This window comes from Aythya fuligula, chromosome 9 (assembly GCF_009819795.1).
Source record: "Aythya fuligula isolate bAytFul2 chromosome 9, bAytFul2.pri, whole genome shotgun sequence".
Lineage (NCBI taxonomy): Eukaryota > Metazoa > Chordata > Aves > Anseriformes > Anatidae > Aythya > Aythya fuligula.
The window spans coordinates 14,390,056-14,414,423 of NC_045567.1; the positions used below are offsets into that span (position 1 = coordinate 14,390,056).

The 24,368-nt window shown below is 46.5% G+C and overlaps 1 protein-coding gene across 1 annotated transcript in view; it reads left to right on the top strand.

Moving 5' to 3' along the window:
* MB21D2 (Mab-21 domain containing 2) overlaps positions 1 to 23,792 on the top strand; it is a 56,128-nt gene extending 32,336 nt beyond the window's left edge. The window contains exon 2 of the mRNA XM_032193356.1: positions 20,112 to 23,792. Coding sequence (XP_032049247.1) covers positions 20,112 to 21,376 — 1,265 coding nt within the window. The 3' untranslated portion in view covers positions 21,377 to 23,792. The remainder of the gene's footprint in view (positions 1 to 20,111) is intronic.
* The last annotated feature ends 576 nt before the right edge of the window (positions 23,793 to 24,368 follow it).

Here is a 24,368-nt window from a genome sequence, read left to right on the forward strand (position 1 = left end):
TCAACTTCAGATGGACTTCTTTAATTCTCTCTCCCCACATCCTTGGATCCAGGCCATACTCTTTTGGGATTTCCCCCTGGCAAACAGCTTTGGCAAAGTGCTCCAGGCTGGGTTCCAGCTTGTTCGCCTTTATCCCATGTGTGTTGGGGCAGCCAAGCCTGGTAGCCAAGCCAAGCCTAGGCTTCTGGTATTGCTGGACAAGATCCCAGCCTTGTCCATCCACATGGGCACTACCTCTTGTGTTCAAAAGTGAGGGAAGAGGAAGCTATGCACGCGTCCTTCAGTGCTTTACAAAAGGAAAACACTTGCTTGTGCTGCTCACGGCTGAACGTTTGGCCTTTCAATCAAGGGAGCATCCTGCTCTGCTCCCTTGTTTTAAACACCTGATAAGCACAGCTGTTGCAAAAACATTTGACCATTTTCCATCTGAACAGAGTAACTCACAAAACTGCTTTGCCTCAGTTTCCATTGGAAAGGAAAAATAACAAGACTTGACATTTCTTTCCTGGAACAGAGCACTCAAGTTGTTTTAAAAGCATTTTGCCTATTTTCTATTTCCTATGTCCAGCTATCTGAAATATTTTTAGATTCTCCCCCTTGTGAATAATTTCAGAGGTTTTTTGCCTTTGTTTCAACTCAAAAAGAAGTCAAATTTCAGAATGTTTAATCCTGATCATAATGTATTTGTCATCTGTACAGCTCTGTGGATTTGTTTGATATTTATTTAACACAGAGAAGCACAATTTTTACCTTTGGTTTCCAAATTATTTCTAAGACCCACCGTTTCACTAGAGTCACATTTCTGAAGTAGGTTTCTCCACACTGAGGTTTCTTTATCCCTCCACTGAGCGATAATTCTTCTGAGGCCTCCATTGGCTTACCAATGGAGATAGTAGCTTTGGGGGATGGCTGTGAACCCATTTTCCCAGGATGTCACTTGAGTTGATGTGTCACCACGTTTTCACCATGGTGCTGAGAAGATAGCAGTTCTTAGCATGATGACTAGTTGAGTTTATACAGTTTGGCAGGGATCCTAAGTCCACATTACTGGAGGGAAGTGTGAAGGTGTAGCAACCGATCTTTCCTAAAAGAAAAAAAAAAAAAAATTTCTTTTACTCCTTGATTTGATCCTGTAGGCTGAATTCAGCCCTTGGACTTCAATAAATATATCCAGTAAAAAGTATTTAACAATTTATCTGCTAATACTTTCTTCTTTAATAGAAGACTCTTCAAAGAAGACCTTGCCATGTGAAGAATTGGTGCTGAATTGCAGCTACCAGACAATGAGAGGCTTATCTGTCTACCTCTGTATGCTGGTGGGAGACTGAGCAAAAAATTGATGTAAGAAAGAAATTCTCAGCTTCACAGACTGAGTTCTTTGATGAATTTTGTTCATCACCATCCACTGAATTTTCAGGCTTGCTTTATCTCAAGGATGGAGCTGTAAACCTTGGTACTTCCCTCCTCATTCATGGCTGGCATAGAGCAAATAATTAATTATGGTGTCTTAAATCACTACTTGAAACTGTAATATCAGATTGTTATTCCCTTGAAATGTCTTTGGCACAGGCCTGCTGTCTCTGATTTTCATGTCTTACCAATTGCTATTTTTACATGTCTTGTACAGAAGAGGCTGCACCAGATAAAGCCATGTGTTGTAGTAAGTGCTTTTGGACTTTAAAATGGCTCCCTCTCTGTCGTGTGCCTTATAACCTGAATTCCCAGCTCAGCTTTTTCCTTATGCCAGGAAATGTCTCCTACCTTTGAAACTCCTCTCAAGAGATAAAAGATTAGCTTTATGCTGTCAGGAGCTGTCATTTCAGGCAATTAGAAATGCATCAGTTCCTGGTGGTTTTGCAGATATCTTGCTTCCCGGTGACTGCTTCGTTTCTGCCTGTTTTTGAAGGTTACATTTGGGTAACTCTCCCCGATTGCCCACTTGTATTCTTTGTTTCTGGCTGCTGTTTTCTGGCTGCTTTTTTGCTGTTAGTGAAGCTTTTGGTAGTTAGTGATGCTGCTGTGAGGTAGCTTTATTTGCAGTTAGAGTACCAGAAGTGGCAAATGGGACTTCCACTGTTCCCTCCTAGCTAACCCAGCCTCCAAAGGTGGGAACAGAGAAGAGGAAAGAGAAAGTGGTATTGCTGAAGGCAGGCAAATGAGAAAGCAGTTTTTATTGCCCTAAAGATCTGTCCTCTGCTAGGACTGGGAGCAAACATGCAGCAGGAGCTATGTTCTTTGCATACCCTTTGGCTATGTCTTTCATTAGGAAGCGCCTGCCAACTGTCTGCTGAGCACTGATCCCTACCTGTCTGGTCCTGTGCTCTCTCCAGATGGGTGCTCCTGTTTAGATCTATTTCTAAGTGAAATATTGCCACCTGTAGGATGCAAGGCCCTAGACGGTTCCCAGAGGGGAGACGGTCTGTGTCAGCTAAAGGATGGGATCTGTTTCTTTGCATTTTGGAGTGTGGGAGCGCGAGAGGGAGGCTGAGCCATGGCAGCCAGGAGGGGCATGGGCCTGTTTGGTGACCTCTGCAGTTGCCTCCAAAGCATCCTGCACGTGTGTGAAATTACGATCTCCAGGGTTTGGCTCAGCTGCCAACTCCTTTTTGTCTTTCTCTTCCATCTCTTCCAACTGCAATTGAGCTAGCAGGCAGTTAACCTCAGTGTTCTACCTCGGAGATGTGCTACCCTTGACAATAACAGAGTTTCTACCAAACTGTTGTTTGGAAGGTGTCTCCTTGACAACTAAGTTTCTTGGCAGGGATCCGTTATCTCTGGATGGAAGCTAAACAGAGAGCCTGGAAGGTAACCAAATGCCAGGAGCTGGCCTGTCTGCTATTTCAGACATCTTCAGTGGCACAGGCAGAGGAGGGTCTGCCTGCATCCAGAAATAGCAAGGCAGGAGCCTCTTGGCTCCCTGCTTGCACCTAGCCACATGGATAGAAAGATGAGTGATCGCAAGGAGCCTCGTGTCCAAAACATCCTTTTGTCACAGCCTCTCAGACCTTTGTGGAGCCTTTTGTAAGGACATCTGAAGGACGGGAGAGCAGGGACTGGGCTCTGGGGCTGAGTGCCTGTGCCTGCTGCATCAGCTGCATGCTGAAAAAGGCCAGGACTTGGCCAGATGGAGTAACAGAGAGGGGAGGCTGGGGAGCCTGGCCTTGTGCCAGCCCGTGGAGCCGGGTGGGCAGATCAAAGAACGGAGCTGGAGGGGGTCAGAGGAGGATAATCCCCAAGCAGCGCTGAAGGCTGCAGCTGTTGGCGTCAGAGCGTGGCATTACAGAGGTTTGCTGCTCCCATGCTGTGGGTGTCAGCGGGAGTCTGCAGCCCTGAGAGCCGAGTCGAGTCGGGTGCTGATGGTCTTCTCCCCTTCCTTTGGTCAGTGGCTCAGGGGATGTGCTGGGATGTTCAGCTGAAGGTGGAGGAGCCTGGAGGTGGGCAGAGCCCTGCGTGCCCATCACTCCCCCCAAGGGTAGGGAGCTGTGTGTCCTGGGAGGCATCTGCACTGCTCTTGCCATCCCTAGGATGCAGACAGATCCCCTTGTGGTGTGTTTTCCCAGGGCGTTACTGTCCCAGGGAATGAGAAATTGGATCCTTCTGCCCCTTTCCTAGCAGTGCCACCTCTCCGCCCAGCAACTTTTACTTTGCCATTGTTTTACCAAGTAAATGTGTAGAGAGAGCTGATGCCAGCCTTCCAAGGGAAACCTCACAGGGAAGAGCAGTGAGCTGGTTTGCTAAACCTGAGGCACTCAGAAGCTGTAAGTTTGACTCTAAAAATAAAAGCTCCTGGTGTATTTTTACTTCTGTTCTGTTTTCTTCAGCTTTTTTAATCTTTCTGAGCTTCATCTCCTTCAGGGTATTTTTGGTTATTTGCAGCTGTGATGGATGGAAATTGCTCATTTTTTCCATAAATTTAAGCTGAGACTTTTGCACAGTCTTATGACTTCAGAAACTGGGGTCTTCAGCAAAAGGACAGATGCAGAAGGCCAGTAGGAATTGCTAACACGGCCAAATGCTGAGTGTTGAAAACTTGTCCAGCACCTCCAGCATGTCTTTGCTTGGTGCCAGGACCCAAACACAACGCAAACACGTATCTGTGGCTCAGGATTTGAAATCTCTGGGACGCACGGGTCTGTAGGTGTCTGTTAGGTTAGTACACGGAGCTGATGGATAAGAATGGGTCTTCTTTGTCATAGCCAGAAACGGTTTGAAGCAGAACATGATGATGATTACTGCCCAACTGCCAGGGGCCGTTGATAGCTACCGTCATAAAAGTTCAGATATTTCTCTTTTTTCCCCTTTGTTCACTGGAAAGTTTGAGATCTGGCTTGAACTCTGCCAGCGGTTCTGTGTGAACTGACTGGGGACGCGCCGGAGCAGGCAGATCAAATAGTTGTGAAGGGTGTGAATAAGCCCTGGGAAAGAGCAAGCAGGCGGTTTGTTTAATGTTTGCTTCCTTGTGTTTGTGTGAGTCATGGAGCTGGCGGTGGTCCTGCTTTCACCTCGCAGAGAGCAGAAGTAAGGGTGTAAGAGCCCCACGCTAATTTGCTGAAAATAGCTGAAAGCCAGGCTCTCCAGATACTCACAGGAGATTGCAACTCCTCCATCTATCGATTCTTTTTCTTCCCCCCTTCGTCTTAACAGCTTTTAAAGGATGATAAAACAAGGGAAGAAAATGCATGCAGCACACAGCGTGCAGCTTTCTGTCCCAGCCCTTGCCTTGGATGGTTTGAGTGTGTGTGTGTGTGTGACCATGCAGTGTGTGCACAAGGACTGCAGGGCGTTGAGTGGGACGGGATGGGGAGGCAGCCGGTTGCAGCAACAGAGAGGAGGCAAAAATGCCTTCCCTGTTATCCTGGAGGCTGCTGGCATGCCCTGCTGCTGTCACAGCAGCAGTGGGGCAGGCTCTCCACCATCACACACCAACTCTGCCCAGAGTATTCATGGGCCAAGGTGATTTGTACCTGAGCTGGTGCAATTCTGGTGCAGTTGTGGTGTGCTCCTGTCTTTCTCCAGTTCAGGGGGCAAAATACCAGTTGGGTACCACACAGTGTTGCCAGCTCATAATTGCATTTTTTTGTTTCTGTTTTTAATCAACAGTGACGTTAAATTTTATGCTCTCATTAAAGCTTCAGCTTCTGGAGTCGGTAGATGATGATGTGCGAATCCCAGTTTTATTCTCCGAGCAGAGGAAGGAAGTCTGGAAATGCGGTTTGGCAGCTTGTAGCCTGGAGGCAAAGGTAGCAACAAACCCCGAGTTTCTTGCGTGTTTCTGTGGGCCAGGTTCATACTTGAGCTCCCGTTACAGGCTTTGAACACAATAGTTGGCAGAGCTGCCTCTGATCTAGCTGGCTGCACATTGGGAAAAGCAGGATGAGCGCCTCTGCTTGTAGGGAACACGGGGCTTGCGTGATGGCCGTGGATTCAGGTCAGCTCAGCTGAGCAGGGGGGGGATGAGAGCGGCTGCTGTCCCTTAAGCTGCTGACATGGGGAATGCAGCTGTGGTCTGGGGGCTCGCTAAACCAGAGCTGTTTACATGCCAAGCATCTCAAGTGGGCAAGTACAGCCATCACCCAGCATTTGTCCTTCATGCAATCAAGTGATTGCTCTTCAGCAGTGCGGGCTCCCCTGAAGCCTGATTCCTGTATTTCCTCCTTGCCTTAAGCAATCTTTGCTTCACTTGTTTCCACATTCGTTTCTCTTGCACAAACTCTGGTCTCAGGCTTGTGGGTTGAAATACTCGTCCAAGCTGCCACAATTTTGCTTTAGACCCAGAGCTCAGCAATTGTTCCTCAGGGAATCTGCAGGTTCTGGGGCTATGTGAGGGCTCAGTTCACTCTGGCCATTTCATTTGCATCTTCTGGTTCCTCTGCTACTTGGCAGTGGTGTGCCTGCCCTCAGGGACCTTTTAATGTCCCTGCCACCCTGACCTCCCAAACAAGAGGATTTGTTCCTGTCAGCTGTGAACTGCTCCTTCTACCCAGCCTCCTAGCAGCGAGTGATCTGCCCCTCCTGCCCTGGAGCATCAGTGGACCCATGGTGAGCTGTCCAGGTGTTATGTTCCCATACCAGCGGTTCTGGACCTTGAAATGGGCTTGTTTTATGGATCACCTCTGGTAATGTTTGCCTTGAGCTAGCAGGAGAAAGATGCCAGCAGCATCCCCATGAGAGCCTCTGATGTTCTAGGGCGGGGAGCATTCTGGGGTACGTGGGGTCCTTTGTGGGGTTGGTGTCACCCACAAAGGTTTCTGCTGCTTCAACCTGATGTGTGGGTATAACAATAGCTGTTTAAATGCAGCTTCAGAAAGGTTTGTAGGAGACGCCCATCATCCCTTCAGAGCTGCTTGCTGTTGCCTGGCACAGAGCTGTAGCACGTGCGGCTGCAGCGTTACAACCACGTTGCTTGCACTACCTAGTTCGCTGTTCTTGTAAGCTCCAAAGATACCTGGTTTTGTTCCGCTCATGCTCTCTCGTCACAGGTGTGTTATGCATTGCCAGATGTTCACAACTGTTACAGCAGACAAATCCAAGGCTGCAGTAAGGGCACCCACTGACCATTCTGGACTCATTCCTTCGCTTGCCTGTAACTCAGCTGGCACCCGGGCAGGTTGATGTGTCTCAGCACTACCAGCAGAGCCGTGTAACCTCCTTGCCACTTCTACAAAGCATTGCTTACAGCAGGGGTCTCTGTCTTGAAGCCCTGCGGAGTCACACTGACAAACGGCGATAACATTGCTTTAAGCTAGCTTGGGCTTCCAAATGTTTGTACTTTTTAGGTCCAGGTTTATTTAGTTCAGAAATTTTATAGACTGGTTTTAAACATGCAAATGCTGCTTTACAAGGACAGTGCTGTTGGTTTTTCTTAATACTTCCTTCCTTTCCACCATCTCTCAGAGGGCTCTCAATTTACTGTCTTGAATCAGCTCCAAAATCCCAGTGCTGCTCCTCAAATATATAGTGTGGATGTATGCGCATTCGTAGATGACCCTGTCTGCATTTAATTTGGAGTGCTCCTAAATTACTTTTGTTGTATTCGCTCTGCTCTGAGGATGAGAATAAATAAGGGAAACTGACTAGTTAAGTGCTGGTCCCATCTTTTGGTGTTAAGTCAGAATCATCCAAGGGATCTCTTCCTTAAAATGAGGTACCTGCCAGCATCGAAAGTATGAGCTGTGCCTCTGCACATGTGCTCACTGTGAGTTTGCTTGTTTTTCAGTGGAGAAATAGAAAACCTAAATGTTGAACTACATTTACCTGTGATTCATTTGGAGCAGTGCTTTTTCTGTAACTTATTAAAATGCATTAGCAATAAATTGTTAACAGTGCTTCTATAACCAGCAATTGTTCTGCTTTGAAGCCACAGTGCACATTGCCGGCTCTGTTATGCTGCTGCCTAAAGCGGCACAAATACTCAAAGAGGAATGGCACAAAAGGCGCCCTGTACAGATGGCTTGGGAAAAACGCTGGCCTTTCCCTTCAGTCCTCACAGGCTGGAAATCTGGCATTAAATAGGATTTGTAGACAGGTTTGCTGTCTGTCTTCTGGCTTATCCGTGCTTAGACTTGCATCCTGCTCCCACCCCATGCGCTGTGTGCTACTAGAGGACTTCTAACATACAGTGGATGAAAATTATATACCAAGTGTGGTTTGGTAGGAGATAGCCTGGTACTATAGGTCTTATCCTCTCCCTTGTAGTGATAATTGTGTCAGAGCTGGCTTTTTCTTCATTTTAAACCCTAGCAGGTGGCACAGAAAGATGTTTGTGTGGCTGCATGTGGCTTCCTCACTTGCCCATGCTGCAGTGTGAAAACTATCGCCTTTTGTTTTTCACCGATTCTTTTTCTCTCTGCTCAAATCCCAGAGGCGTGCTGAGCTCTGTAGCCCGGGCACACTGATGCGTTTGTGCCATCTGCTGACGGAAGAGGTGATTGCATGTCCCTGCTTTTCTGGATTTATTTATTTATTTTATTTATTTTTTATTTTTTTTTTTACAACTCCTGTGGGGATTTCATACATGGAAGAATGAATGTGTCGATACTAAGGGGGAATGTTTCCTGTCTTACTGTTAAGGTGGCTGGGTAACTAGTCTGAAATGGGATTTGAACCTTGATGTTATCTCTCAAAAGCCAGCAGCAAAGCAGGATGTCTCAGTAAAGCAAAGAGATGTTTATTAGCATCGTGATTTCACAAGCCATCTTTTTGCCAGGGGGTAAAATGGTGTTTCTTTCTCAAACCCAAAGCTCTGTGGAATAGTTTTTGCTTACTCAGAATATAATTTTGGGCAGGAAGTTGTGGTTTAGCAGCTAATTCTACATTGCAGGGTCCTTCTAGAAGATGCTTCTGTCTGTAGACAGAGAATGCCAATGCCGTATCTGAGCGCAAGCAATCATTGCCTCTTTGGGAATCGGCACGCTTTTGCCCTCTTGTAGGCTACGCCTGTGGGTAAAAAGGTTGGCTGATGTCTGAGCATAGATTGGAGATGTCCCAAGGTCCATTCAGTACGAGATCTTCTATCCCTGGTGAAGAAGCAAGTCTGAGAGGCTTGTTTTTGTTTTTTTTTGTTTTTGTCTAATGACAGTGCTCCTCCTCGTGGGTTGTTTTGTGAGGCAGGGAGAGCAGAGCAGCATGTGTTTGAGTAGAAGAGATTACATAATTGAGGTCTGGAGGTATCCAGAGGACAGTAGGTATCTGGAGATGTCTACAAAACCCCAGGATGGGAACAGCAATGAAGCAAATCCCCTGTTACTCCTTCCCAGGCAAGACTTTAGCCTCCTCTTCTTTCCTGCACCTGGGCGTGTTAGTGCTCTAGTGCTGTGTTTGTAGCACCAGTGCTGTGGCAAAGCTCTCCATCTGTCTGTCAGGGTGACATGTTGGGGCTGCACACGCAGAGCAGGACCGGTGATTAGTGAGTGGAGCTGCTGTCACAGCAGCATCTTTCCCAGCCAGAAAGCCAGTGCAAAATTCAGTATTTTCCTCATTTTTCCTCTGTCAAGCCCTTCCCCAAATGCAGTCAGAAACAAATAATTAGGATTATGCTCAGATGTCTTCAGGGCATGAGCTGTACATCAGCTTTGTCTGACTTCAGGAACGAACATCCTTGTTATAGGGCCATCCCACACGCACATGTTCCTGCTTCAACCATGTGCAATTAATTATATTAACTGTTAGCAAATTTAGGTCTATAATCTTCTTTGTTTGTTCATTAATCATGGGGCGAGGGGCCAACTGTCAGTGGGAAACTAGCGAGGACACTATCAGTTGTTGCTTTCTTTGTAGCAGGGCTGTGTTCTGACAACATCCACTCCTGGTGTGCTGACTGGGAAGTGTTTTCATACAAAGAATAGAAAAGCCCTGCAGGAGCTGAATGTCCATGGGGAAATTTTGCAGAGTGTTTTCACAGCAACATCCATAAAATATAAGTGAGATTTCTGATTACTGATTTCATGTGAAAGTTCTGCATTCTCCATGTGCCTGCCTCTTCTAAGCCTAACTTTTCTTTATCTGCACTTGTCAGCAAAGTTTTTCAGCATTTTTCATTATTGCTACAGAAATACTAGGGAAATTCATAGAGTCATAGAATGGAGTGGGTTGGAAGTCCAGTAAGGATCATCTAATTCCAACCCCCTGCCATGGGCAGGGACACGTCCCACCAGCCCACCTTGCCCAAATCCCATCCAGCCTGGCCTTGAGCACCTCCTACTCCATGAGGTCTTCTGCATAACTTTCTGACAGTTCTCTGGACCCAAATCTTGCTATGTCCACACTCCACTAGATTTTTAGATGAGAAAGGACTTTGGAGAGAATGTCTTTGTTGAGTGTATTGTTTGCATTGTCTATGTGATCAGCAACAATTTTGCTTTCTCTCTGTCCTTTACCTCACAATGTAACTGTCATCCTGATGAAGTGGTTGATCACCGGGCCTGCTCTAATTAAATGCATGTGAGGCTCTGTTTCATGCCAGGTAAGCACGAAGAGGCTTTGTGACAGATGTGGGACTCGTCTCCTGGAGTTTCTGGAGCAGGCAAAACAGGGTGAGAGTGCTGTGCAAAGGACCGTGAGTGTCTCATGGCTGAACTGGCACTAGCATTCCAAATCCCATTCCTGGTAGCAGATCACTGCTCCAAAACCACACCCCTTGTCTCACCGCAAATATCTGTGGGACATCAGATAGCTGTGAGCGCTGCCAGCCCCTGCCAGAGCTCCCCCTGCTCCCCCTTCCCACCAAAGACTACACGCCTGGCGCAGGAGGGAAGGCAGAGGATCCTGCAGGGCCACCTGGCTACGTGACTTCTCACTGCTGCTTTCTTAAATCACCGTGCTCTGCACCTTTGGAGTCCTGTGCCAGACAGCGGCACTTTCCTGCGTGCCTTCATGCAAGGTGGCCCAGGTTCTGCTGTGCTGTAGCAGAGATTGTTTTGCTCTCTTGCTGAAACTGTCCCAGCTCTCTGCTTCCTAGCCTCTGCCTGTGCTGAGGGGATAAGAGATCCTTGACAGCTGCTCGGGCTGCAGGCTTGGCACTCGATGGAGCTGGAATCCACACAGTGCTTCCTGCTATGCTCTTTAGCAGATGACAGTGCTCAGCCGCACATAAGTGACTCTAAAATCTGAGAATTTAGGGACTGACAGTCGCTGTTAGAAAAAAGACCATCCATTCCCTTCCTTCTGCTTGCTTTCATGGGCTGTCAAATGCGACCACTGCAAGATGAAGCTGGGGCAGGAGGGTAGGAGCAATGGGACATGTGCAAGCAGGTTTGGAAATCTAAGGTTTTCCTCTGTCTGTCTCCCATGGAAAGGGAGGAGGAATGCCCCTGCATTTTCTGCCAAGTGTTCCCACACACTTCAGGGGAGCTGCTATGTTTTCTGCTAGCAGAAGATCTGGCCTATAACTTCTTCCTCTGGCAATGTGTATGCGTGAATGTCAAAGCCAAGCAGCAATTTTCTTTCGTGCAGCTGATGCCGTAGACGGGGCCTTAACAAATAAGTTCTATATAGATATTTCAGTTGATCAGGTTTCACATGGCAATGTTCTCTGTGGTGAGTGGGAAATTGCTTAGTACTGCAAGGAAGCTCACTGTCAGCTCCATGATCTCAGACACATGGTAGTGTTTAAACCTTTTTGAGTTCAGCACTTTCTGACCAAGTATTTGCATTCCCTGCCTTGTTTTGCTGGTCTAATCTGTGCTGATCTGCAGGGACAAAGCAGGCTGGTTTGTAGTTCTGACATCAGGCAGCTCATATGTGTTTGGCCTGTCTGGCTTGGCTTGTCCCAGTTTTTGGATATAGGAACTGTCAGAGGGGCCAGGCCAGGAATGTATGCATAGAGTCGAATGAATTCTAGGGGATGGAGAGAGGATTTGCATCATGTATTCTCCACCAGATGCCTCAGAAGAGCTTCTGAAGACACGTGCTTTCCTTTTGCACATAGAGAAAGGAGCTTCCCTGAGTCCAGAGCTCTTTTGAAAGTTGGGTGGTTTCCTGGAATCATCCTTTTTTCCCCCTTTTCTAACCTGTCCTATGGTATAATTTAAAAAAAAAAAAAAAAAAAAAAAAAAAAAAAGCTAAATAGATTTTAGAATAGATTTTAGTCATAGGAAGATGAAGAGGTTAATAGTGACTGAAGGGGATGCCATTCTGATCATGTTATTGACCCCAGGAGCCAGGTGTGGTGGATTTCAGGAGGCAATCCAGAACAGTAAATTGAATTACAATTTATGGCTTTCTGTAGCCATATACACCCCACAAGGAAGTTTTCCTCTATAATTTAGTGACAAATTTTTCAGTCAAGGACAAATGTGCTGCTCTGCAACATGGCAGAGCTGTTATTACAGAACAGGCAGGCACTAAGGATGGGCAGTGCGTGTTCAGGCCCAGTTTGTAAGGAATAGTGCTGTGATTTGCTCAGATTGTGACTCGTCTTTGTAGAAAACACCTCGTCCACAGGAACAGAAAAGTGGCTGGTGGTTAGGTGGCTGGGGAGAAAATTTCCTGTGTGTTAGATAACAGCAAGCAGGAAGCCTGCCAGGAACAGCTCGCAGTGCATTTACGATGGAGGCTCTTGCTTTATTTACAGGACGTGAGGGTGTGCTGGCATTCCTCTGGGCATAGCCCATGGCTGGCACCGGAACGTGAGGTGTTGTAGCATCTGAGCCCTGTCAGGTCAGGAAGATGGAGACCAGGCAGGAACTAAGAACAGAAAGCCATCCCTGAGGGGCCCAAAGTGCTTTTGCAACCTCGGAGTCGAGTTCTGCCCGTCAGGTACACGTGCCCATCCGACTGACTTGAGGCACGAGGAGCTCCTGGGTTGGGAAGGCAAGGGCTTTGCTCTCCTTTTGCTCACTGCTGGAGCGCTGCCGCATCATCTGCAAGAGGCACCTGGTGCTGAGTAGCCAGGTCTGGGTGAGAGCTTGAAGGAGGCTGAGGGTTTTTTTCTCCTGTGCATTCTCCAAAGCCATCCCCTGTCCTGCTTGCAGTTATTTTCCAGTGTCATCGATGCCCTTTGTAAAGTGGTGAGATCAGTGTTGGCTTCTCCAGGTGGAATATCCTGAAGGTGAGATGAAATTCTGGGGAGAACTCCATTACATTGAACAACCTGGCAGTGGAGTGGAGCTGCTTTAGCAGCTAGGGCTGTTGAGGTATTTTCCAGAGGACTGTGAAGACATCCACAGAGAAGTCACTTTTCATGTGACATGCAGGGTTGACCACCTCGATTCACGTAGAGCCCAGCAATCCCAGGGCTCACCCAGGTGTGACACAAACAGTCAGGTGTACAAAGCCTAAATAAGCTAGCTTTTCCAGCATGGAGAAAAGATGACTGGCTGTGCCTTGTAAACTCATGAGTGATCTGTGGAAGGTGCTGTGGTTAGGTGAGTTTCTCCATTTCCTACCATACCAGCAAAAGGAAATGCTTTCTGGCACCATGTACCTTGTGAAACAGTGCTGCAAGGCGCTGACTCTACTGAAAGCATGAATGATTTAGAAAGCAGCGAGACGTTCCCAGCAGATAAACCCATCAGGGCTGTAAAAGACAAAGCTGTAAATACTTCCTCTAGTTTGGGAAAACCCAAATTCTTTCTTTCCCATCTTCCTTCTTCTTGTCAGCTGCTCTCAGTCACTATTGCACATATTCTTCAGACCCTAAAACAATTATTTCACCTGCACTTTATATTCTTTGCTAGGCTTTCAGCTTTCAGACACTGATTACAGTTTGGCTAATGTAACTCTGTTGTAAGTCCATTGGATAAGCCAATTGGCAGGCAGGAAACCCAACATCATTTTCTTCTTTTTTTTTCTTTTTTTCTTTCTTTTCTCTCTTTTTTTTTTCTTTTTTCTTCCTTTTTCTCTCTCCTCCTTCCTCCCCCCTCTCCCCAGTGCACTATGAAATACCCCTCTGCATTGGCATACAGGATTTCAGCTAGCTGGGTGACTTCCACCAGGGCACATGGGAGCTGGAAAAAAAAAAAAAACTGGGACACTATTTTTAAGATTGTTTTTAAAGAAGACTTTGGAAAAAGAAGCTGATTTCTTTTACAAGGGGGTGCTGGGCCCCTGCAGTGTGTTCTGTCACTGTATCACAAGATTTCTAAAAGGAGCAAAATCAGTAGGACACTGGTGTATCAGCCTGCAAAGAGCAGCTTCCCTCGCTCGCCTCCCATGTTTGACTAAATGGTATCACACGGTGCAGTCTCCCCGCTCCCCTCCCACCCCCTGCCTGCTTCCGCCAAGAGCCATCTCACAAAGTGCTTCGTAACTCAAGACACTGCTAAAGAGCTGACTCCTTCAGTTCTGCGTAACAGCAACTCGTGCTGCTCATAAATAGATTTGCAATTAGCAGGAGAAACAGAAGAATGGGTGCAAACCAGCTGCAGCAGAGTTAGCCTCACATCCCTGTCTTAAAGAAGCCCCTCACATTCAGCACGCGTCACTTGGGCATATAGCTGGGAGACCTCTGCAGGGAGCGTGCCTTTCAACAATATTCCTTTTCTACAGGATCTGCTGTTTGCAGCAGAATTGTCCAGAAACTGCAGAGTGCCTATCTATAGTGTCTTTACTAAAAATGACAAAAGCTTTTTGTTTTTGACTAGCTTGGGGTTTCATAGGATTTCTTTCGGCAGTCAGGGTTAAGAATTTGCTGGCCGAAGTGAAGGATCCTGAGATTTATCATGAGCTCACAATTTGTTTCTCTGCTGGTAACATCTGCTGTGTGTTCAATGCTGTCTGAACACTTCCAAGAACTTTTTGAGCATGCTGGAGGTCAGACTTCCTTAGCTTTTGGTGCTAAGGAGGGCAGTGGTTTTATACAGAAGAAAAAAGACAGACTCAAGCATCAAACTTGGTACAGCTGGGATGGACTCGAGAGCCCTGATACTGCTGGGTCCTTTGGACAGATTAACCAGAGTAAAGAAGGGAGGCAAAGTGGTGTATGTGGGTGATCCCTAGCCCTCCCTGTAGAAGAGTTCATTTTATAAGGACGATTCCTTGTATGTGGCTGCTTCCTAGGCTGCCAGGGGATGAGGGTGCCAAGCACCCAGCATAGTGTTTTTTGGCCACCCTAGTGGAAGGAATGGGTCCTACCCCTGCCTTTGACAGCTGCTAAGTCAGCTCCTGCCAACAGGTGAGCTCAGGTATTCTTCCCAACAAAGCACGGCAGGTTTCCCTGTTAGATATTTCTGCATATCTCAAAAACACACCTGCAGCTGGGGCATGTGGTTCTACAGACCAAGCTTCCCTACATGGGACTCTTGCTGAAGTGCTGAACAACTGAGGGCAAATAAGATCTATTGAATAAAAACTGCTTCCAGCATTTCTGTCTCCTCAGGGACATGGTTCCTTCCTGGAACCCCTTGGGAGAGCTTCCTGGTGTGGGAGTTCGCTTGTCCCTGGCACCTTGGATGGATCTACCCTGGGCAGGTCTGCAGGAGAATTTAAACAAAGAGCCCTGTTGATGTCAGGGGGGATTTAGATTGATTTCTTCTATGAGGGGGAGGTAGCTATGTTTCTTCCCAGGTGTTTGGGGTGCAGTTGCAGCAGTCTGATACTCTCTTTCTCTTTCAATACGATTGCTGAAAAATGTTGCTCAAAACAATAGGCAGGCCTGCACAATGCTGGCTGCAAGTAACAGGAGACTTCTGTTAGAGCACAGGCTAATGGTTTGGAGAGGGCAGGCTTTAAATGCAAGGTCAACCAATGATTCGTGCCAGAACATCGCATCATTGCTATTGATTGAGGAAATGAGCATCCGACTCCCTTGCTTTGTGGAAATCAAGTTACCTGCAAAGTAAGACGGAGCTGGGGCAAGAAGATATCGGTGAGAATACCAGCTTGGGTGTTGGATTTCACAAGAGAAAACCTTGGCTTTAATTCTGTAGGCTCTTTCCTGGTGCGTGTGAAAGAAAGGAGCTGGGTGAAGGACGTTGCCAGTTTTGTCCAGTCCTCCCTTCCCAGCCTTCAATCAAAGTATGTGTGTTAAGTATGTAAAGCATTTGGGTATCAAAGTTCCTCTGATCCTTCACAGGCTGCACCCTGTCACTGGGCTGAACCCACAGCGCTTTGTGCCTGAGTGTGGTTGGAGAGGGGACCCCCCGGCTTCTTCTCAACTCAAGTGCGGGGCCAAAGGGCAGGAACTGGGCATGTTTGTTCTGTGCTGCAGCTATTTGTAACAGCTGATGTTGTGCAGAACTTCTCAGATCAGATTAGATGGCAAAGTCCAGAGGTGAGCAGAGAAAGCTTGGCAATGAGGAGCAGCAGCTGGCTAACATCACTTTTCCTTGCTCAGTTCCCCTGTGCAGCTGCCTGGGGGCTACAGCCCCTTCCTGTTAACCTGGGGTCCTTCTTGGTATCTTTCTGGTTTAGTAGCCTCTTGTTGCTTACTGTGCTGTTGATGTATAAAACACATGTGTAGTCCTAAGACTTTAAAGATGATATGGGAGGGACCACATTAGCTTCCAGAGCAAGCTTGCAAACCTTTCCTGGCATAGAAAGTCTGCAGGGACAGGGATGTTATAGTAACTCTGGGTTCCCATAGCTTGCAGGGAGCACCGCAGGCTGTGCAGGAGGAAAGTGGAGGCTGTGCACTGTTTGGGCTGCCTCCTCCACAGCAGGCTGATGTGGAATGTGAGCAAGCTGTTTGCAGCTGCAGGCACTGGGGTGTAAGGTGGAGCGGGGAGCAGTGCAGAGTTAGTGCCTGGGTCAGGCTCAGCTCCCAGAAGCACCCTGTGCTGCATGTGAGGTTCTGAAAGATCCTCCTTTGTGGAGCCTTTCTGAGCACCCCAGTGCTCTTTTGACCTCTCTCTATTTCACATGCAGCAGAAGTGTCCTGTAATTCAGTGACTGCCCTGGACATCTCCACGCTCAGTTTGATGAGACTAGGTAAGACTAACGGAGTGGTACTTTCTGCTTACATTCTCTTTTAATGGTAATGGCTATGTATATAAGGCCTCAGGAAGGAAAGCATCAGGAAGGAACACAAAATAAGGAAATGCATATGTTAGAAATAAGTTTTTGTGTAATTTTCTTGTGGTCAGTTTCTTCTAAGACAGGTCTGTAAGTTCCTCCATATTTACATGAAGTTGCTCATGAAATAGCATCAGATCCCAGCACACACCGTGAAGGCTGTGAAATGAGTTCATCTGAAATTCTGTAGTGGCTGGAGAACATCTTTGCGTTGCTTTTTTTTTTTTTTTTTTTTTTTTTAATGGACAGAACAGTCTCTGTGTCATGTGCATCAGAGTCCCAGTTCATTCAAGGATGTATCCCAAATCTAGTTGTTATGTAAAAGCAAAATCTCTTTTCCCTGTCCTTTTTTTCTTCTCCTTGTATCTCAGTTCTTGGAGTAAAAATAAATCCTATTTTCCTGCCACTGAAGGAACAGTAAAGGAGTGAAAACCTCTCTGTAGACCTCATTTGCTCACCTGCACCACTGAATCGACTGCTTAGTAAAGTAACCATTGAGCCTGGCCTTTGGTTTCTGTTTCTTGTTTTGTCAGATGCTCTGCTTTCCTCATGCTTGTAAGCCTAGTTACTCAGTTACTTGTTATGATGCTGAGTTTTGTATCTTGGGAAGGTCTTAAACTGGTTATATGACTAAGAAAACAGCTTCTTTAAGGCACTTCAGGTAGAAGTAGTAACTGAACACATAGCGAGATGCCAGCTTTGCCAAACAACCTTTTCAAAAGAACATTATGCAAGGTATGGCTGCAAATTGTTTTTCCTAGTAGCAGCAAGAGTCTTCTTAAACATTTGTGAGCCTCCTCTGATGCCATGAGAGCTGGTGCTTCTGGTAAGATAAAAATCTTGCGTTTGACCCTACAAGTTCTGGGTTCAATCCTTAACAGACAACTCCACAGGGTTTCTACAACTTCCACAAGGTTATCTGTAACCCCTCCTGGCTGCTCATGGTACGAAGATAGGAAGATGAGAATCCCAATGGCTCTCTGGTGCTCTTATCTTAAGTACTTGGGTCAAGTACCAATCTTGATTACTTTTCTACATACTTGCACTTGCATGCTTGCTGAGCTGGAGTACCTGCTTCTGCTGTGCATACACGTGGTTCTCACAGCTTGCTTTTGGGTTGTTGGAACTTGGGACGAAAGCTTGGTGCCAGGGTAGTGTATGCCATGCAGTGCTGGCGAACGAGATTCCTTGAAATCCTTTCACATATCAAATAGATCTGTGAGTAAGGGGGTCAGTCTGAACATACCGCAAACCCCCAAAGCCTTACTGTATCCTGATTTTGCCTGTCCCAACTATTTATAGAACATTCTATGCTTATTCTAAATATATTTTCCTCAAAGGGACCTCATCTCAACCCCTTGTTCCACAGCTTTAATTGGATCAGTGATGCTGCTGTGACCTGTTAGCAGAAATTCCTTTTCTAGCTCTGTGGCAGAGCTGCACATGTTCCTGGTCAAGGCCTTGAAGGGGAAAATTTGTGACAAGCATGGCTCAAGGGTTTGGATTTAAACTCTGCAGCCATTCAGGTAGAGAGATTTTGATGATGTATCAGATCATTTCCTGTAGCCATTGCCTGATTATTTTTTTATGTTCCTCCTTTGCTGGTAGATCTAGAGTTCTGGAGGGAGAAAAACAATTGACTTACTGGCAGTGTACTGCACCTTTCCCTTCCAGGAGTCTTTAGCCTTGCAAACTGGACTTAACGAAGAACACAACAAACATCCTCTCTCTAGAGGAAGTGTAAAGAGCATTCAGTGGGCAGAAAGTATTCCCTGTTGCAAGGACATTTGAAACTGGTGTTCTCCTTTTTTTTTTCTCTTACAAGGAAGAGAAGTGTCTCTTCGGTGGGAGTGTCTGCATGACAGTGCTTAGACAGCAGTGGCTCTAAGTCTGTGGGATAGTTCTTACCAAAATGCTTTCCACTCACCAGCAGCAGAAGCCTCTTCTCTGCTAGCTGGCATTTTGCAACCCCTCTGGCAGTAAAGCCAGCTGCCCAGGCTTCATCCAGTGCAAGCTCTGCTTTGTGCCAATGAAGTCAGGGGCACTGTTAGCTGGTGTAGAATTAACATTGCAGGAGTGGCTCCTGCTCTCATCTGGCTTTGGAGGTAGATCATATGTGTCCTGGAGCTTCGTTATTGTTTTCCCAGCAGATGAGCTTGGGGTGTTCAAAAAGGCAAGACTTCAGTCTCACTTGCTGTTGACTGAATGAGGTCAGTTCATCAGCCTTATTGCTTCTGCATAAGAACAGAGGATCTCTTCTGGTCACAGAGAGCAACTCATCCTAGAGTAGATTCCCCAGTGGAGAATCTCTCCCTTTCAGAAAATTATATGATCTTTTTCAGTCGAAAGTTCTGACTATAACATAGGATAGAAGTTTTCATGCAAAGAGAACAGTACGGAACTTCACAGGATGTTTTTTATCCCTTGAATTAATATATATATATATATTTCGAAAAATGCATCCTTCATTGAATTTTGTAGGTTTGAACAGTTTGTTCTATAGGGTGGTTATGTTTTGTCTGTCTTGCTCAGGATCATCTGCATATCTGCATGGTGGGTGCCACAAATCACAGTCCTGAGTGAAAAATTCTGGATCAGTGTAGAGGCAGGATGGGCCATTGGGACACCACAAATCCTGAATAACTGTGCTGCCCCACGACAAGGGTTAGCACTGACTTGTATGCTTGGAAAAAAGCAACTGCTCCCTGTCCTTGTGATGCGATTGTCCCAGCCTCCACCCTCTGGGTCTCAAACACAACTTGTGACTGGGCTCTACAGCACCAAGGATCGACTAAGGTCTAAAGCAGTGCACTGCTTCCACTGGTTCAATGGCAGGGTTTGGAGGCTGTGTCAGTACTGTCTCCAGAAGTCATATTGATTTAGGTACCCTTTAGATATCCCACTCTTCTGGGTGCAAGGAAGGAGACTGACACTTACTTGACCTTGGCAAGGCTTTGTGCTTCATAGGGTAATGTCATTCACTGTGTATCTTAGCTTCAAAAAATGTCTTTGAGGTTGACAGAAGCTTTTCTTGGTTATTATTCTTTAAGGATGAATGGGGCAGCATGCGGCAGCATGTGGCAAGATTGCAAAATGGGATTAGCTCAGGTCCTAGCAGGAGAAGTTTCTTAGCACTCCTCCAGAGCTATTTCCTTCTCCTGCAACCTCTGGAGCTGCATGAAATGAAAAGGGTTATGCCCTTACCTGCCTGGCTGGAAAATCATCCCAGTTCATGGCAAAAAATGAACTGAATCTGGTGCTCTTGGAAGCAATAAAACAGGTAAAGTATATTTTACAAGGAATTTCACATGGAGGATTGGACAGGAACACCAAATATTGCCACAAGATATTTTCCCCTTAAGAATTTAGTACTTGAAACACCGTCGCTGTATTTTTAGAGAGACTTTTGCTTTTTTCCATTGCTCCTGATATGGTGTTTAGGATGGTCTTCAGCTATTCCCAGGAGTGCAGGGATGGCCCTGCCTTCAGTTGGGTGGACTAAAAGTTGGCCTGATATATGTTTGTGTCGCATTAACAGTGATGGATACCCCGGTGGGGTTATTTTCCTGCTGAGCATGGGATGGGTTTTAGTCCTGTTTAAATCCTGTATCTCAAATCTGTTTGCCTTCTCACGGAAGGATTCCTCTTTCTCTCTTTTGCAGGCATGGTTCAGAAACTTGACCAGAAGCTGCCTGTAGCCAATGAGTACCTGCTGCTCTCAGGCGGTGTGCGGGAAGGTGTGGTGGACATTGACCTTGATGAGCTGAATGTGTATGCCCGAGGCACAGACTATGACATGGACTTCACCCTGCTTGTGCCCGCGCTGAAGCTGCATGACCGCAACCAACCAGTCACGCTGGACATGCGCCACTCAGCGTTGTGCCACTCCTGGCTGAGCCTGCGGCTCTTTGACGAGGGAACCATCAGCAAATGGAAGGACTGCTGCACGATCGTGGACCATATCAACGGAGCTACCAATTACTTCTTCTCCCCAACGAAAGTCGCAGACTGGTTCTATGACTCCATTAGCATTGTCCTCTCTGAGATCCAGAAAAAGCCTCAGCGAGGGATGCCAAAGGTGGAGAAGGTAGAGAAGAATGGGACTATCATATCCATCATTTTGGGAGTGGGCAGCAGCCGCATGCTGTATGACATTGTTCCTGTGGTGTCCTTCAAAGGCTGGCCAGCTGTGGCGCAGAGCTGGCTGATGGAGAACCACTTCTGGGATGGGAAGATCACAGAGGAGGAAGTCATAAGTGGATTTTACTTAGTGCCTGCATGTTCCTACAAGGGGAAGAAGGACAATGAATGGAGGCTGTCATTTGCCAGAAGTGAAGTGCAGCTGAAAAAGTGCATCTCCAGCAGCCTCATGCAAGCCTATCAGGCCTGCAAAGCTATCATCATCAAGTTGCTGTCCCGCCCCAAAGCCATCAGCCCGTACCACTTGCGGAGCATGATGCTGTGGGCGTGTGACAGGCTACCTGCCAATTACTTGGCCCAGGAGGATTACGCCGCCCACTTCCTCCTGGGTCTCATCGATGACCTCCAGCACTGCTTGGTCAACAAGATGTGCCCTAACTATTTCATCCCCCAGTGCAACATGCTGGAGCACCTCTCTGAAGAAACCGTCATGCTGCACGCGCGGAAGCTGTCCTCAGTCCGCTCAGACCCTGCCGAACACCTTCGAACTGCCATAGAGCACGTCAAAGCAGCCAACCGGCTCACGCTCGAGCTCCAGCGGCGAGGCAGCACCACCAGCATCCCCTCCCCGCAGTCAGACGGAGGGGACCCCAACCAGCCCGATGACCGACTAGCCAAAAAGTTGCAGCAACTAGTGACTGAGAACCCAGGGAAGTCCATCTCTGTCTTCATTAACCCAGATGATGTCACAAGGCCCCACTTCAGAATCGACGACAAATTTTTCTGAGCTTTCATCAATGTTTCTTGGGATTTTTTCTTTTGTTTCATTTTTTTTAAAAACAAAACAGTGTGCATTTTTTTTCAGTTGTTTTTCCTTGATGACTTAGTCTCTTGTTTTTTACATATCCAGCGTAGATTGGATCTGTTGAGAACAATCTGAATAAATTATAATTCCTGGTTCTGCAGGACGGTGCAGATTTTGAAACAGTATATTACTATTTCATATGCTGCTTTGATTTTTTTTTTTTCACGCACCCATCCCCGTTGTCTGTGAGTAGTTTCTAAAGGAGGACAGGCACCATAAACACATATACCAGTGTTATATAGAATTTTTTTTTTCAAGCTTCCATAATTAATAAATACTGTTGGGCCCCCGGAAGGGAGCATTCACCTTCCGCTGCTTAGGAAATTTACATTTTTTTTTCCTCGAGCTTCCATGACCCTAAAGAAATGAGAGAGACTCTGGGTTGGAAAGCACTCCTGGTAATTTGATGAGGCCAAATCTACTGGGCTGAAGCCCAGTTCATCTGTTTTCACACTTCTCACACTAGGGGAGGAAGTTGACTTTAGAGATGTTAATGCTTTTGGGGGGAAGAGTTGTTTCTGTTTTGATCTACTTTTTGAATGTAATTGTTCATAATTGGACCCTGTACAGTTCAGAGGGTTGTTTCTGCTGCTTTTCCATGCGGAATAAGGTTATGGAATGTTAGTTTTAGTGTGTGTAATTATTCAAAGCCTTATTTAAATTCTATTAAAGAACATACCATTATAAATGTTAATTGCACTAATGAAATCTCTGCCATTACCTCAGCCCCACTGTTTGTGTTTCTTTCATGAATTAGCATCTGTTATTAGGTACCGGTTGCTTGAGGCCCTTTGGGTCTCATGGTTTCAGGTGATTTCTTGATTGTCTTTTGTAAAAGACTTCCTTGTTAGCCCTGCTATGTTTGAGAAGTCAGAATTTTGCATTGGCATATTTCTTTGGATGCGTATTGTGTGTTGCAGTGCATATTGCATTGATATGTATTGCATGTTGTTGAAACAGGTTTGCCATTAGATAAGGACTTAATGCTAAAGCAGTGGTGTGTGCAAAGTGAATCAGCCAGACCTCGAGCAAAGGAGCTACCTTGCTTCTCTGATGCATGCATTAGGCCTGATCCCTTACGGCAGTTACTAGTCCCGTGACTCCTGCGGACTTTTCTGACTTACCCTGGGACATACGAGATCTTACCTTGGTCTCGTGTCTGCAGAAGTTGTTTGCACATAAACTTGTAGTGCAACGCTAACAAGGGTTAGTCTGAGCCAAAAAAAATATTCCAAGGATAATAACCATACCAAGGATAATAATTCCAAGCATAAAAATAATTCCAAGGATTCCAAGTTCAAGGATAGAGTGGCTTTTTTGTGGCTGGCTGGCCAGTGACTGATATTTAGGCCTTAAATCAGCAATTTGGGCTTACTGATTTTCCCAGAGAAGCTGTTCTGATCCAAACTTGATGCATGTTTTAAAATGTGATTATTAGAGCAGGTTGAAGTATTTTTTAAATATGTGGCAGACAAATGAGGAGCGTATCTAGTAAATTCTAACAGATAAAAATTGTGTGTGAAAAATGTGTCACTTCTTTAGCCCAGCCTGTCCAGTAAAGAAACCAGGCTGGTGGAGCAACACACCAGCAGCTTTGGAAACTGTATTCCTTTATTAGATAGCAGGGAGGTTTCAATACCTGATCTAGTGCCCAGGTCACAACCTAAAATTAATTTTTGGCTCCTTCATCTCTTGGGCATGCTTGAAAAGTTTATCTCATTGCTGCAGCCAAGATGTTCACATTTACCTGAATCTACTGGTACACATGAGCATGAAGAAGCTCCCAGGAGCTGTTGGCTGGATGGACATTGGATGAGGATTTAACCTTAAAGCACAATCGGCTGGTGATGGTGAGCCCCAGTGCGGCTGCAGTTATGGCTAGGGAAGGACATGAATTGACTTCAGTGGAAGCAGAACTGGGTCCTACCAGCGTGGCCACTGCCAAAGATGAGTCTCTGTAAACCCGTGTAGCCTGCCAGCAGGGGCAAAAGAACCATCTGGGAATCCTCTCCAGAAGCGCTTTGAAAATGCAGATTCATTGAAACCGTCTTTTCCCCTGTCTCCAGCACTTCTTTCTGTCTGTTGGGAAAAGAGGCTGCGCTCCAGGATGCCACTTCCCATTGCCACTTGAGAGATCTGCTCAGCAGAAAGCCCTCCGGCAGGCAGGGTGCTTTTCTGGGAGCCCCAGCGTCTGTGCCGCTGCTCCTGCATTGTCCAGGAGCACAGCTCTCAGCCTTCCTCATGCCACTTCAACATCCCGACGACCAGCGGTTTGGCTAGCCCACGTCAAGCTCTGGTGTGTGCTCCTTTCTTTTTGGTTTTAATTAAAAAACATTTTGAAAAGTATTCATCTTGGTCTTCATGCATTATGAGGAAAAGGTGTGTGTGTGTGTGTGTGTGTTTTTGTGGGGGGAGAGTAGACTTGGCCTTTTACCAGACTGGAAAGCAGTTTCCCAGGTAGGTCTGGGGAAGCACTGTATCCTCTGCCTGGTTTGTCTGTCCTCCAAAGAGGCAGAATCCTAATCTCCAGGTGCTTTTGATTCTCAGTCTAGTATTTGCTCCTTTCCGCATAGTTACAGCTCTGCTTAATGAAATGTTGTCTGCCTGGAGAGGTGGTGTGTGCTCTGTCAAACAAAGACTCAGTTTTCTCCCTCTCCTACTCCCTTCTTGCCTCCTAGTACATGTCAGGGAAGACTTGCAAAATGCATAGGTTTTTGCTGTTTACATAGGGCTTTTGGCCAGTAGCACGATGGGAGAAACTGCTCATTTGACTGGTTCCAGTTCTCACTTCTGGGAGACTGTCTGTGCAAGGGTATATACCTGAGCTGCTGGCAGGAGCTCCAGCTTGGCAGGGAGTACTCAGAGCACAGAGAGACAACAGAGGGCCCAAGAGCTTTGTGAAAGGCTGCAACCT